The sequence below is a fragment of the Dendropsophus ebraccatus genome, chromosome 3 (genome assembly GCF_027789765.1).
Source record: "Dendropsophus ebraccatus isolate aDenEbr1 chromosome 3, aDenEbr1.pat, whole genome shotgun sequence".
In the NCBI taxonomy this organism is placed as follows: Eukaryota; Metazoa; Chordata; class Amphibia; order Anura; family Hylidae; genus Dendropsophus; species Dendropsophus ebraccatus.
In genome coordinates, this window is record NC_091456.1 from 187,849,627 (window position 1) to 187,865,825 (window position 16,199).

The window sequence follows — 16,199 nt, forward strand, 5'->3', positions numbered from 1 at the left end:
TTCTTCCTCATGTTTAAAAGGCCATAACACTTGTATTTTTTCACCTACAGACCCACATAAGCCCTTATTTTTTGCAACACCAATTGTACTTTGTAATGACAGACTCATATAATTTGCTGCAAAACCGGAAATTAGCTTTTGCGCCAGGATCTGTACTTTCTATCGGTACTGTACTTGCGTATATGCCACTATTTGATCACTTTTTATTACAATTTTTTAAGATTTTATGTGACCAAAAATCAGCAATTTTGCACATTGGTGGAGTTTTTGTTCTTATGCCGTTTACTGTGCGAGATCAGGAATGTGATAGTTTAATAGTTCAATAGTTCGGGCGATTCTGCACGCAGCCATACCAAATGTGTTTGTTTTATTTAATTTTATTTATTAAATGGGAAAGTCGCTCACATTACAGATATTTAAACAGTTTCCCCGCTCCTGGGCTGATATTGATACATGATGCCGTGCGGTGAAACAATTAAGGACACGCATTCACCGTCTGTGTTTCACAGACAGGACACGGAACGTGTGAAGTCAGCTTAAAAAGTCCCTGTTTGTAGATAGAGTTCCTCTAGCACATAGCAAGGCGTGTCCATTAGGGTCTCTGCATAAAATAGTCACCAAACACCATCCTTTATAAACAGACGGCAGCAGCTATTGTGGTCGTAGCGTCTAAACCCCCCATAACAATAGGCAGTTTTACTGTAACATACATGGTGTAATGACGGGGTTCTTTTCTTTGTTTCAAACAAGACACAACTTTAAAACTTTGTCCAATTGGGCCATGACATAAAGAGGAGCTGCCTCAAGGGTGCATAACAGGGTCTCTGGCTGTCCATACTGGGCACCTCGAGGCCTCAACCTGCAGACCCCTAGAAAGTGTACAATTGGGAGTCTATGGACGTAGAAGAGGCAGCCAATATGGTTGAAGATACTTCCTTTGGTTCCGGGAGAACAATTGCCACTACGGAAGTAGGTCCTTCCCGGGGGAATATCTGGCTAGTCCTGTGTTTCAAGACTGTTAAATGAGGCACCATTGGCTTTTTTTTGCATATTAATGTTTCCCAGGGAGCAATGCATCTAGGATTTCACTGCATTGAGCGCTTTTAACCAGCAGCTGACAGTGTTATCTTTGTCTGGTCTAGATCAGTGATCTGTTTCTCTTACTACAGAAGAAGGTGAGATGATGTATCCCAACTTTGGGATTGGACCTAAAGCAAAAGGTGATATGGTGTGTCCCACTGTGGCACTGCCATTGAAGCAGAAATTGAGGTGGTGTCTAACCACCACTAGAGAATTGAGATGGTGTCTGTCCCCTTGGGGACTAACACTAGAGGAGATCATGAGATGATCTCTGCCAACTTGGGGACTGGTGCTAGAGGAGAAGTTGAGATGGTGTCTGCCAACTTGGGCACTGCCTTAGAAGTAGAAGGGATTGCCGAGGTGAATTCGGGAGGTGGATGGTGAAGGTGTGAAACACAGACCTTCAAGCATCTCCAGCAGGGCCTGCGCAGGTTGTTGTGGCTCTTCTTCCTCCCACACCACAGGTTCTTTTGCTTATGGTGGTTCCCAAGGCAACACACCCTCCCGGGTTATGGCAGCAGCCCACCATCCTCATTGCCCTCGCATAGGTGTGTACGAAGGGGCAAATTAACTTTACCATAGGCCCCGGGCTGTTCACCAAGCCTGGGCTCCCCATCCCACTGTAACTATGGCAGCATTAGCGTGGTGTTTATATAAAGTACAGGATAGATAATGTTATGATGCCCTGATTTGTGCAAAATTGCGGTAAAAAAGCAGCAATCTTTTTGCAAATCATAGCAGGACTGTAGCCAGGAGACATTACACCACTGAAACTATCTATTTTTGGATGGCCATAGGCCCCCCCAGGAGCTCAGGGCCCCAGGTTACTGCCCAAAAAGGACCTGTTATAATCCGCTACTGTGTGTACTTCACCTCCTCAACAGGTTCAAGATTGTGCATATAGTCCAGGAGGTAGCCCCTCTTGTGGTTACAAAAAAAAAAAAGCTCATCTTTGTTACCCCTGAGAAAGCCGTATCCTCTCACTTTATCAATGTCCGATTTATGACATTCCAGAAGTCTTTGCACTGTCCAGTCCTGCTCTTTCGTTTCTCTGAACAGCTCCTATACGTCTTTGGTGGACCGGAGAGAGTATATTCTGCCACAGGATTGGTATCTTTTCTCTCTGACAGCTCTCTGAGCCTAAGCCACTTGGAGGGGGCTCAGGCAAGCTTGACGGCCTCTCTGGGACTGCTGCACACTTAGTATGGCTTGACGGCCTCTCAGACTGCTGCGCGCTCAGGTATGCTTGACGTCCTCTCATACTGCTGCAAACTCATTTTGGCTTGATGGCCTTGGTGGGACTGCTGCACGCTCAGGCATGCTTGACAGTCTCTCTGGGACAGCTGCATGCTCAGTATAGCTTGACTACCTCTCAGAGACTTCTAGACTCCAGCCAGTTACTTCAGCATCTGGGCCCAATACGGCTTCCCAGTAGGATGGTGGTGGACTGCTTGAAACTGGCTGTTTATCCATTTCAGAATTAATAGCCTCCCAGTAGCTGGGGGTTGTTGTCAAGGGAGCCACTCTCCATGATACAATGTCTTCCTCCTCCTCAGGCCACCCTATAAGGACTCGTGGACATTGTCGCTCCTCATCCTCAGAGACAAGACGACGATCACTTCCTGGATGACCCATGAAGCCTATGCCACTCTTTACATGGAACTTAGAAGACAACTGCAGAAGTTCTTCAATAACCTCAGATTGTCTGTTGCATGTTGGGTGGCAAACATCCAACATCAGGACACCCAATTGAGTTCTGGCAAGTGGCACCGTTTCCCAGCTGTGTGGGTGTTGTGGATGGCAATCACATCCGGATCCAGAAGCCTCAACACATCGGCAACCAATACTACACTTACAAGAAGAACAGTACTTTTCTATCATCCTAATGGCCATCACTGATGCTCAATATAAGTTTTGTTTTTTTTTTAACAAATCTTTTTATTTGTTTTTTCCATAAAAGAGTACAAATAGGCCCAAACAAGGGCAAAGCAATAAAGGAGCAATGCACTCAAAAAGACAAGTGAACGTGCCCAAATACAAAATAGCATACAATAAGAGTAAATCCTATCATTGCCTTATATCCACCTGGTCAAATCACATGTTGAGGCCTACCATCAGGGTAGGACATGAAACAAAGGCCCATCCAAGTGCTGTAGCTAAATGGTCTCACCACTTGATGTATTTTCTCGGTGGAGTAGTGTGGCAGTAAAAACATGCGCCATTTAGAAAAAAATCTTGGCTGCTTCCTTTTCCTTGTGTTTTTCTGTTTCTATTCTGTCAATCCCTAGAAGGGATTTAAGGAGATTTGTGAGTTCCGGGATGCTTGGGATGTCCGCCTGCAACCAATGTTGAAGTAGGAGCCGTTTGGCAGATAGTAATATGACGTGTAATCTGAGGAACAGATTTCACGAGCACAGCTACCCCTTCCATGGGATCCATGTAATGAAAAATAATCACTTGTGGACTTTTCTGCAAGTCAACCTTCCAGTCCTGGTTAACATAATGTATTACCTGCCCCCAATAGCTCTGTGTTTGTGCACAGGTCCACATCCCGTGCCAAAAATCGGTGGCAGCTACATGGCATTTAGGGCATGCCGTGATACGGTCAGAAAATGCCGGGGAGGCTGGAAGGTTAAAGCCATAGATGTCCCGGTGTACAATTCGGAAATAAGTTTCTCGCCATCACTGTTTATAATACACGCTATAACCTTTACCGGCCCCTGCCGTATTTTAGTACTAATGTCGGGGTCAGATAAGATACTCTCCCATTTAAGGCCCTATTCCACGGAATGATTATCGTCCGTATTCGGCCGATATCGGCCGCTACGAACGATAATCGTCCCGTGGAATAGAGTGCAACGATCAGCCGACATCGTTCATGTCGGCTGATCGTTGCAGTCACTTGTTTTTCAACATGTTGAAAAACAAGCGACTGATATAGCAGCGATCTGCTGCCCTCGCTCCATTGAATAGGAGCATCGGCAGCAGATGCTGCTATATCCTATGGGCTGCCCGGACGATCAGCGATCCTCCGAGCAGCCCCCCCGCAGCTCCCCGCCGCCCCTCCCGCACTCACTCGCGTTGAATAGCGGCGGCAGCGAGCGGGGAACGAGGAGCAAACGAGCACCGAGAGCGCTCGTTTGCTCCTCTCAACGACCCGTGGAATTGGGGCATTAGAGAACACTTGGACAGCTGAGACTTTTAGAAACTTATCCCTGAATGCGTTATAAAGAGCTAACAAAGATATTTGGCGCGGCCCTGTCCCTATAATGTCATCAAAATCAGTGGTTAACACTTCCTTTTGTATATTCCGAAGTCTACTCTTACAATAGGAAAGCAACTTAATCGTTTGTAAGAAATGAGAGGATGGAATGCTAAAAGTTGCCTGTATTTCAGATGTTGTCATTCATCTCTTTTCAGCAACATGTATAAGTTGTTTAGCCACACAAATACCTTTTTCTCTCCATAGTGCATATTGTGGGTCCTCCCTCCCTTGTGTGAAGTTGGGATGATCCTACAATGGCATACTTTGGTGATTAAAAAGGCCAGGCCAAAGACCTTTCTCTTAGCGGTATTGATACGGTATTCTGAGAAGGTGCCATAATGTGTGATGAAAGAGAGCAAGGGGCGTAGGTGCATTCTGGGGTCAGACATTAACAGTAGTGCGTCATCTGTGAATAAGGTAAGTTTAATTTACGTTTGCCCCATCCTGATGCCTGTGTATAAGTCAGAGTCTTTGAGGTACCTCGCCAGGGGCTCCAAGGCCAGATCAAAGAAAAGAGGAGACAGGGGACACCCCTGGTGAGTTCCCCTAAATAAGGGAAAGGTCTCTGATAGGAACCCTTCTGTATGAATTCTTGCCACAGGGTTGGTATAGAGACTCTGTAGCATGGTACGGAATTAGCCCTGTAGTCCAATTTTTTGTTGAGCATCAACCCCAGCCAGTCCCAGTTGACGCTATCAAGCGCTAGCGCAAGTCTAGCGCTAGCAGAATTGGGGACTGGTCTGGCTGCATGCACAAACTAAGTCTATCTGCCATGATTTTTGACAGGACCTTTAAGTCCTGGTTGATGAGGGAAATGGGCCTATAGGAATTATGATCCAGCGGGTCCTTCCCTGGTTTCAAGAGGAGCTTTATATGCACCACATTAGAATATGCTGGCAGGGGGCCCCTTGTGCAAAATTTTATTGTACATTTTGGCAAGTGTCGTGGCCGTTTGATCCACCAAAGCCTTGTAAAACTCTCCTGAGTACCCGTCCGGGCCCGGAGCCTTGCCAGAAGGTAGACTTTTAATAGTGGATTTGTTCAGTCACCTCCATATTTAAGGCATCTAACTGGTCCTGTGTTACCGTGTGTAGGGCAACCGTGGACAGAAATGCTTGCCCATGAGTCCCCTGTGCGTCAGTGGGCCCATATAGAGTAGCAAAAAAGTCCCTGAGGGATTGGTTAATCTCTTAAGGGTTATTTATAACCTGATTTGTGGTCGTCCACAGGGCTATTATATGAGTGGGTTGGAATCTTCCCTTGGCAAGGCGGGCTAAGAGTCTCCCTGACTTGTTGCCAAATTGGAACAATTCATTCTGGTAATGAGACCAGTGCATCCTTTTCTTTCTATCTAAGCACAGGTCAAAGTCTTGTTTGGCCTGTTTCAAGATTCCATGAGGGGCGACGTGTTTTTTTTTATAAAAGCTGCATACGCTGCTCTGAGTTTTGTGCTGGAGTCAGCATAATGCTGTGCCACTTTTTTGCGTAAGCTAGTGATATAACTCAGCAAGTTGCCTCTGAGGACTGCTATTGCCGTGCTCCAGTACAAAAAGGGATCCTCTTAAAGTTAAAAGTTGTTTCGAACGCCAACCACCAGCCCCTCATCGTCCCCAGGAAACCATCATCCTTCACAAGGTAGGATGGGAATCTCCAAAGGAAGTCCAATCCCCTTGGAAATTCATCCTGTAAATCTAATAGAATTGGTGAGTGGTCAGACAGAACCATATCCATAATGTCCGCCTCCACCACTTTCCGAAGGAGTGCCTCACTGAGTAACCAATAGTCAATGCGCGACCAGGAACAATGGGCATGTGAGTAGTGGGTAAACTCTCTACTATCAAGATTCGCCAGTCTCCTTGGATCTTGTAAATTGGTCTGTTCCATAAAAGACTGCAGAATCTGATCCCTCTGTCGTGTGGTTCTATTAGGGGGTGTAGTGTATTTCCTGTCCTCTGCCACATATATATATATATATATATATATATATATATACACATATATACCGTGTTCAAGTCTCCCCCCATCAATTTTTGCGGAATAGGGTCTGCCTGTATAACAGTTGCTAGAGAGGTAAAAAAAGGATCTATTTTCCCCATTTGGGCCATACACATTATAGATGCTGTACACATTTTGCTGAGTTATGCGGACCCACCTGCCCTCCCTGTCACACAGAGAATTCCCAATAGTAACCGGATAATTTTTATGAATCAAAATGAGTAATCCGGCCTTGCCGTCTTTGGATGCTGAGCCGGCCACTATTCCCACGCAAAACCTTCGCATACGAAAGAAATCTTTTCAGGATGAAGCTTTTTAAGGTGGCGCAGAATAGCAGACCTCTTGTTGGAGGACCGAAGTCCCTTTACGTTCCACGATATAATCCTCATGGAATTACCACTAGATGCCACAGACAAGAAAAAAAGGAGTTAGAGGGAAGGAGGGGGGAGGGATAAATAAGTCAAATAAATAATAGAAAAAGAGAAGAGGAAAAAAAAAGGGGGGGGGTAGGGGCGGGTAAGTAAGAAAGGGTAGGTCGTACTAGAAAAGAACCTACAAAAACAATGAGTGTTAGAAGGGGGAGAACCCCAACTAGGGAGTCCTACTTCCCTTCACCTATATCTATCTTGATTACTACACATATAATGAAAAGACACAAAGGTTAACTGTCCTCTACACTAAAGGCCCTCTCCGGCTAATATGACTATGGTTGTGCGATTGGGCTATGGATTTCACTTTTTTCTGCCCAAAGAGTCCAGTACATAGGCCATATGCCCAACATAAACCGGGACCCACACTGGAACCCCTGCCGATAGGAAAAGGTAACAGTCTAGCAATACAACCACTATTCCCCTGTGAAGGTGCATTCTTACATATGGGGAAGCACAGGCCTGATACAGGGAATAAACAGAAAAGACAAACAATATCTGGAACAAATTCAAACTAGAAGCCTGAAACACTTTGGCATAAGGGAAAGGCACAATACCCTTGGAACCGTTCATAATACAGTTCTGGTCATCAACAGTCCCCATCTCTGTCTCCTGATGGTCTGCGGCTGTCACGGACAGAATTTCGCCTCCTGTTCAATCTTTGGGGTAAGGGGCTGAGGTTGTTCCTTTCTCTGCGTTGACGTCCATCTGGTGCACTGTGCGCCGCCCCTTCGGAAGGTAGTGTGGGTGAGCGGCGCTGTATATGAAGCTCACTTTCCTCTTCCTCCGGTGAGTGGTAGAGGTCCACTTTACCGTCCTCATGAAAGAATCTAAGCACAGCAGGACACTGTAGTTAGAAGCGTTTATTCTTGCGGTACAGCATGGTGCAAATAGAGCTAAAGGCCCGTCTCTTCTTGGCTACCTCTGCCGAGAAATCCTCAAAAAGAAGCACCCGGTAGCCTCTGAGCATGATCGCTGTATCCCTGCGCCTGAATGCCGATATCATGGCCACTTTATCATTATAATCCAACAGCTTCATAATCACCTGCCGCGGTTGTGACGCAGGTCTCGCTACGTTGGGGCCATCTCTCACCCAGCGGGATCGGTCAGGGCCTATTCTGTGAGCTCGTTCCACTCTACAATAAAAATTCAGACCCAGCGCCTCAGGGAGCTCCTTTTCACAAATACGAAACAGTTCAGTTTGTTTCACGGACTCATGTAGTCCTATTAATCTCAGATTACTTCGTCTGGACCAGTTTTCCAGGTCATCCAGCTTTGATTTCAGTGTGGCAATTTCCTTTTTCTGCAGGGACAGCTTGCACTGCAGGTCATTGCTGGAGCCCTGCAGAGAATTCACAGAACGCTCCAAAGTGTCCACTCTGCCACTAGTTAGGGTTAAGTCTGCCTGCAATTGTGAAAGGGAAGCAGCTATAACACTCTCCACTGCCTTTTTGTATATCAGGGGATATTCTCTGCGCCACTTCTGCAGCCAATTTCTGGCAGTCAACCTGAAGTGAGGGGGTGGTATGCAGGTCAGTCACCTCTATTGTGAGCGGGGGTAGGCTAAAGAGTTCATCCTCACTGTCCCCTGTGTCATGCTGCCACGCTGTCGGCGCCATCTTGGAGGCTTGCTGTGTCCCTGGAGGGTCTGCTATGTCAGCGCTTGAGAGCTTCTGAGCACTCCGGAGTTAATGTCATCTCCTGGTGAGTGGCAGGGTCAGCTGGGGGTGATGTGTGCTAGTGATAGCACGGATTTAGGCAGCCGTGGCACCGGAGCTCCCCGCACTGTGTCCTCACATGGCAGCGCTGGAACCGGAAGTCATGCTCAATATAAGTTTGTTGCTGTGGAACTAATGACTCCCCCGTCTTCAAAAACTCTGCTATGGGTCAGAGGATTTACTCTGGAGATTTTGGACTTTTTCAACCAAGGCCACTTCATAGGACTAAATGACCTCCCTTGCCCTTTGTTGTTGTTGCTGATGAAGCCTTCCAGATGTGCTAGAACCTTTTCAAGCCATACTCCAGCCCAGACCTTAATTTGTGCCAAAGGATCTACAATTACAGACTCACGAGAGCCAGACGTTTTGTAGAAGGTGCCCTTGGAACCCTGACAGCAAAATGGAGTGTAGTCACCCTGCCCATACAACTTCAACATGATGTCGTTGATGAAGTGGTCAAGGCTGCAGTTGTACTGCAAAACTTTGTGCTAACAGAAGAACCACTTCCATCTGACCCTTAGGAAATAGATAACACGTCGTCTGGAATTAGAGGCATTGTTTGCCGTTCATGTGTTGCTGTCAACCACATGAGGGACCCCAAAAAAGACAAATTTGGTCAGCTCTCCTAGAACACCATTCACACTAGGCAGGAGCACGTTGCTATGGCTGAAATTGCAAACACACAAAAACACAGAGAAAGGTAACAGCTCACCGCAATGGCATTGCAGTGAGCTGTTGCATTTTTCTGTGTTTTGCACGATTGTCAGTTACGAATCTACGTCTTCTGGTAGGGGGAGAGATCTGGCCGTCGCTGGCACTGGGCAACATCCTGAAAAAATCTGGATCATGACATACGTTTTGAACGCGTCAAAATGGATAAAAATGGTGACAAAAATGTCAGGCCTCAATAGCTTTTTTTTCTGGACTTGACTATAGATTTTCTCCCTCAAAAAAACTGCACCTTTTAAAAAATATTTTTTTCCCCAACAGGAATCACTACACTACATAGACCCCAACTTTCTATTACCCCCAAAATTTACTTTTAAATCCTCCAAAAATGTGATAAAAAGATAAAGTAATAACAGCAAACAGGGATCACTGCACCCTGCATAAAACATAACATGTGATACAATATTATTCTTCCTCCTACTGCAGAACACCTTTCCGTTACTATCCGTCATCATTGCCTAATAACAGAATCGCATCTTTCATTCTTGTTCTGTTTTTTTGAACGGAGAAAAAAAAGCTGCTGCAGGATTTTTCTTTCCATTCACAATAACTGAAGACTAATGGAGTAGATGAAAACCGAGCACGACAATGACATACGGAGCACAATAAAAACTCATAGAAATAAATAGGGCGTATGACGGATATGTCAGATTCCATTTAGGCGTTTAAAATAACTAAATTCTGACGGAGAGAATAACGTCAGTGTGAACCTGGCCTTAGAAAAGTTGCATTCAAGTTCAAAAAACAAGTTTTGGAGAAAGACTTAAATAATTGTCAAAATAAGGGGAACAACATGCAGACAAGCACAGCTTTTACACGCACAGATATCGCGCGCGCTGCAGGCATATATAACACACACACAGCTCTGCTCCACACACATCACACACAGACAGCTCTGCTCCACACACAGACAGCTCTGCTCCACACACATCACTTCAGCTCATCCAGCACAGCAGAGAGTCCTGCATACACTGAGCAGCAGCCCCTGATCATGTGACTCCTCCTCCACGTGACTGATCACATGACTGTGACATCATGGCAGGTCCTGGAAGCACACGGCTCCTGTACAGATCTGCAGGCGGAGGGAAGGAGCTGGGGACAGCGGGAGGATTAACCCCTTTAGGACTGAGCGGTGTTGAGTTGTGAGGATGTTTTTTTTATACCTTTCTTTTTTTTGACGCATCACAAGAGCCTGAACATCTTTACTTACTTATAATTAGTTTTTTTTCTATCGCTGTGTTTTGTTTGTTTTTTTTTGCCGGACAAGTTGTACTTTTTCTTCCCATTCTTTATTATCCATTGTATCCTCTACTTTCTATTCATCTCTCCAGGATCCTCTGCTGATATCTTCTATATAAGAGACCGACCCATCAACCATGGAGAGAGACAGAGACAAGATGGCCGAGAGGATAATAACCCTCACCCTACACATACTCTTCCTGCTTACTGGGGAGGTGAGGGATTCTGGGAGTGATGTCATCATGACATCATTCTTATCTATGGAATAACAGATGGATAGGACTGGGGAGGTGAGGGATTCTGGGAGTGATGTCATCATGACATCATTCTTATCTATGGAATAACAGATGGATAGGACTGGGGAGGTGAGGGATTCTGGGAGTGATGTCATCATGACATCATTCTTATCTATGGAATAACAGATGGATAGGACTGGGGAGGTGAGGGATTCTGGGAGTGATGTCATCATGACATCATTCTTATCTATGGAATAACAGATGGATAGGACTGGAGAGGTGAGGGATTCTGGGAGTGATGTCATCATGACATCATCCTTATCTATGGAATAACAGATGGATAGGACTGGAGAGGTAAGGGATTCTGGGAGTGATGTCATCATGACATCATTCTTATCTATGGAATAACAGATAGGACTGGAGAGGTGAGGGATTCTGGGAGTGATGTCATCATGACATCATTCTTATCTATGGAATAACAGATGGATAGGACTGGAGAGGTGAGGGATTCTGGGAGTGATGTCATCATGACATCATTCTTATCTATGGAATAACAGATAGATATGGCTGGAGAGGTGAGGGATTCTGGGAATGGATGGAGTGATAGTAATGTGTCTCTCCATACACAGGATTACACAGTAGTGAAGAAGTCCTCTAGTGGGCGCTGTGGGGCCCCTGGGTGTGAAGGATGGGGAAGAACCCTGAGCCCAATCCCGGGGCCCCTGATACATGAGGAAATGGAGGAAGAGAAGATCCTAGAAGTCACCAACAAGATGGTGGAGCTGCTGAGTGGAGAGGTGAGACTGTGGCTGCTGGGAATGCTGGGACATTATACAGTAACACCACTGGAGGGGGGGGGATGACTGTGTGAGCATTGTGTGTGTCAGGTTCCTATAAGGTGTCAGGACGTGGCGGTCTATTTCTCCATGGAGGAGTGGGAGTATGTAGAAGGACACAAGGATCAGTACAAGGATGTGATGCTGGAGGATCAGCAGCCCCTCCCATCAGCAGGTAATAGACAGGACTATATACACACCTCCACACTTTCCATGTTTGCAATATGTTTAAGCTTCTATTACTGGGAAATAAGAGAAATGGTGTTTTCTCCTTTGCAGATGATTCTACCAGGAGCTCAGGGGGACATCAGATCTCCTCAGAGAATCATATCACACAAGATACATATGAGGAGCCGTCCACTATCCCAGATACACCCTCAGCCCCTCACAGCAAAGATCTCTCATCTCATCCTGTTATACAAGTCCCATCTTCTGATCCATCACAGCAAGCTGACATTTACAGAGAAGACGATGAACATCAAAGAGAAAATACAGGAAAGACTCAGTTTTCACATTTGCAACATGAAAAATGCTTTCCTCACACAATATATCTTATAAGGAAGAAGACATTATCATGTTCAGAATGTGGGAAAGGTTTTACTAGGAAATCACATCTTATTAAACATGAAAGAATTCACACAGGGGAAAAGCCGTTTTCATGTTTAACATGTGGAAAATGTTTTACTGTGAAATCCAATCTTGTTGACCATCAAAGAACTCACACGGGGGAGAAGCCATTTTCATGTTCAGAATGTGGGAAAAGCTTTACTAGGAAATCAAGTCTTCTTCAACATCAAAAAATTCACACAGGAGAGAAGCCATTTTCATGTTCAGAATATGGGGAAAGCTTTACTAGGAAATCAAGGCTTCTTCAACATCAAAAAATTCACACAGGGGAAAAGCCATTTTCATGTTCAGAATGTGAGAAATGTTTAACTACAAAATCTTCTCTTGTTGAACACCAGAGAATTCATATAGGGGAGAAGCCATTTTCATGTTCAGACTGTGGTAGATGTTTTAAAAGGAAATCAAAACTTGTTAGACATCAAAGAACTCACACAGGGGAAAAGCCATTTTCATGTTCAGATTGTGGAAAATGTTTTGCTCGGAAATCACATCTTGTTAACCATCAAAGAACTCACACAGGGGAGAAGCCATTTTCATGTACAGAATGTAGTAAATGTTTTACTCAGAAATCAAAGCTTGTTACCCATGAAAAAATTCACACAGGGGAGAAGCCCTTTTCATGTTCAGAATGTAAGAAATGTTTTACTGAGAAATCAAAGCTTCTTCGGCATCAAAAAATTCACACAAGAGAGAGGCCATTTTCATGTTCAGAATGTGGAAAATGTTTTATTCAGAATTCAGCTCTTAATTCACATAAAAAAACTCACAAAAGGGAGAATCCATCTTTTTCAGAATGAGGTAAATAAATATAAAGGATTGTAAATGATCATAAAGGAAAATATATTTTTGTTAATCATCAGAGAACTTACACAGGGGTGATACTGTGTTTATTCAGTGAATGTGTGAAGTGTTTTAATTCCAACACAAATTGATTTTTTTTGTCTTATGGTGAAGTCAAACCTTGTTTAACATCTAAGAATACACACAGGGGAGAAGCCATTTTCATTCTCAGTATGTGGGAAATGTTCAAACGAAAATTAGTTCTAATTTCACATGAAAGACCACAATTTCATGACACAAACGTAGAAAAAGTTTTATCCAGATCTCACATCTTAAAATGATATAGTGCCCCCTTTCCATATCATGAGTTCTCAGCTTATATTGTGGACATTTCATATCTTACTGTATAAGGGATTTCTTTGTGGTCTCTCCCCTCAAAACTGCATATTGTTGGTGGACAATGCTATAGGGGTGTGGCTTAATGTACGTGATAACCCATATCTCCGCCCATATTGGCACCGTAGGCCCCACCCCTCTTTCACGGCATCAGCTTCTAGGCCCCCTTCACAGTCAATGGAATGGGCTGACCTAGAGGGGGGCGGGGTTTCTAGGTTGGATCATTCCAATGCCTGCAGAGGGGGTGGGGTCTACGGGGGTAAAAATGTATTTTTTACTGGACCGAGCACCAAAAAATGTATTATAAAGTAAGGTAGGAAAACGGCAGAATTTAGGCTTTACAGCTGTGTAGAGACGTCCTCATACAGAAAGGGGGGGACAGGATATGTAAAGGGGTCGGCCCCTTTATAGTAAAAAAGTTCTGTGTATAGTATTAGTAACTGTAGTCACTGCACTTACTGAAAGCAGCTCCCTGTGTTCCCCTATAGAGCTTTAATTAGGCTCCCCTCCTCCAGGCTGTGCTGTCCTGCTCTGTGGTGATTCTGTCCATAAGATGGCCACGCCCATGCCCCTCCCCCAGTGTCCTCCATAGTCATATACAGATGTATTTTAGTAGTTCAGCAGTACTATGCAGTTGGTGCTCCGTGTTCCTGTTATGTTCTGCTACATATAAATGGGGTGAGATTACCCTCTTGGCGTCCTCAGTGGGAGGGACCCTCGTTCTTATACAAGGTGATCTGAAGAGGGGGAAATGTACCTTATACCTGGATATTCTGTCTAAACGCCTACAAGTATAAGATTATAGGAGAAGTATAAAGACTTTGTAAAATGTGGTCAACAAGTATTATAGTGGGGGGAAGGGAAGCCAGGACGGGAGCCGGATAAGGGGGTGTGCGGGAACCGACTCCGATGGGCTAAAAATAACACATAGGGGACACATATGAAGAGCGGTGTACGAGTATGTCAGTGTATAGTAAAGTCAGTGCTAGATCGCCGCTCGTTTACTGGACCTATTACACGGCCCGATAATCGTTAAACAAGGGCTGCAAGGACATCGTTACCGATGTCCTTGCAGCCCTTGCATAACTATATACATTACTTATCCACGTTCCAGGGCTGCTGCTGCGGTCTTCTTCTCCCCGGGTCCCGTGCGCTGTAACGCAGGGCTCCAGATGGCGACCAAAATGGTCGCCAATGCGACTGATATTTTGCAAATGGCGCCCAGATTTATTAATCTGGGCGCCATTTGCGACTGGCCCCGGCGGCGGCGCACTGTCTCTTTAAGTATCCCCGGCTGATGCGCGGCTGCTGGGGGTGTCCCGTCCTATCCCCGGCAGCGCGGCGCATCAGTGAGCTGCCTGGGGCCCTGACTTCCGGCACAGGAAGCGCGCGTCAGAGACGCTTCCTGTGTCAGAAGTCACAGCCCCGGCGTACAGGGAGCTCACTGATGCGCCGCGCTGCCGGGGATAGGATGGGACACCCCCGGCAGCCGCACATCAGCCGGGGACAGCGCCTGAAGAAGAAGAGGATCGCCGGGGGAGCGGGTTGTCAGGTGAGTTTGTGTGTTTGTTTTTTTTAAATACTGCTTAGCATAGAGGAAAGGGGGAGGGGCATCTATAATGGGGGGAGAAGAGAGTGCCATCTATAATGGGGGGAAGAGAAGGGGGGGCGTCGATAATGGGGGGAGAAGAGGGGCCATCTTCAAGGGGGGGAGAGGGGGCTAGTTATAAGGGGAGGGGGTATCTATAAGGGGGGGAGAAGAGGGGGCATCTATAATGGGGAGGAGGAGGGGGCATCTATAATGGGGGGAGGAGGGGGCATCTATAATGGGGGTAGGGGGGGTCATCTATAAGGGGAGGGGGTATCTATAAGGGGGGAGAAGAGGGGGCATCTATAATGGGGGGGAGGAGGGGGAATCTATAATGGGGGTAGAGGGGGTCATCTATAAAAGGAGGGGGTCATCTATAAGAGGAGGGGGCCATCTATAAGGGGAGGGCAAACTGGCTGCAGACACTGGGAGATAGATATATGCACAATTATTATTATCAGGGCCCCTCAGGTGTCTGTATTGTAGGGGGTCACTTGCATTAGTCACTAGGTGAGAGATATATCTATCTATATACACATCTTGTGGGGGGTCACTACGGCTGCAGTCAAGCTCAGTATGTATAGACTGTTGCAAGCTTTTAAAGGGAACCTGTCACCCCCGGTGCCGGGGTGACAGGCTCCCAACCCCCCGTTAGAACCCCCTATACTCACCTCATCGCGCCGGGTCCCGCTTCTGGAGGTGGTCAGGTCTTGGAGATCTCAGCCGCTGCAGCCCGGCGCGCACACTGAGAGATGAGTCCAACACTCATAGAGAATGACGGAGCACTGGACTCTCCCGTCATTCTCTATGAGCGTTGGACTCATCTCTCAGCGCACGCCGGGCTGCAGCGGCTGAGATCTCCGTGACCTGACCACCTCCAGAAGCGGGACCCAGCGCGATGAGGTGAGTATAGGGGGTTCTAACGGGGGTTGGGAGCCTGTCACCCCGTCACCGGGGGTGACAGGTTCCCTTTAAGTTCAAGTTCAGAAGAGTAAGCCTCATTAAAAGGCTAGCCAAGTGAGGCTGAAGTACTGAGTCAGACTGTATATGGTTGTCAAGTTGCAAGTTTCCATGTTGAACATTTTCAAACTAAGAAAAGAAAGGATCTAAAGGAGGAAGATGCTGCCGCGGCCTCTGCACACAGTAAGTCCCATGTAACATAACATTAATTTTACATGGTTTAAAATGTTGGCGACCAAATATTCTATTTGGCGCCTAAATTTTTCAGGTTAGGAGCCAATGGCTCCCAGGTAAATTTTTTAGTCTGGAGCCCTGTAACGTC

At 46.0% G+C, this 16,199-nt stretch overlaps 2 protein-coding genes across 4 annotated transcripts in view; one reads left to right on the forward strand and one right to left on the reverse strand.

Annotated features, from left to right (window-relative positions):
• LOC138786766 (gastrula zinc finger protein XlCGF26.1-like) overlaps positions 1–14,467 on the forward strand; it is a 223,792-nt gene extending 209,325 nt beyond the window's left edge. For all 3 annotated transcript variants that reach the window (XM_069963804.1, XM_069963801.1, XM_069963803.1), the window contains one exon: positions 11,806–14,467. In XM_069963804.1, coding sequence (XP_069819905.1) covers positions 11,806–12,950 — 1,145 coding nt within the window. In that variant the 3' untranslated portion in view covers positions 12,951–14,467. The remainder of the gene's footprint in view (positions 1–11,805) is intronic.
• LOC138786591 (oocyte zinc finger protein XlCOF7.1-like) overlaps positions 1–16,199 on the reverse strand; it is a 496,490-nt gene that overhangs the window by 452,772 nt on the left and 27,519 nt on the right. The gene's annotated exons all lie outside the window — the stretch shown is intronic.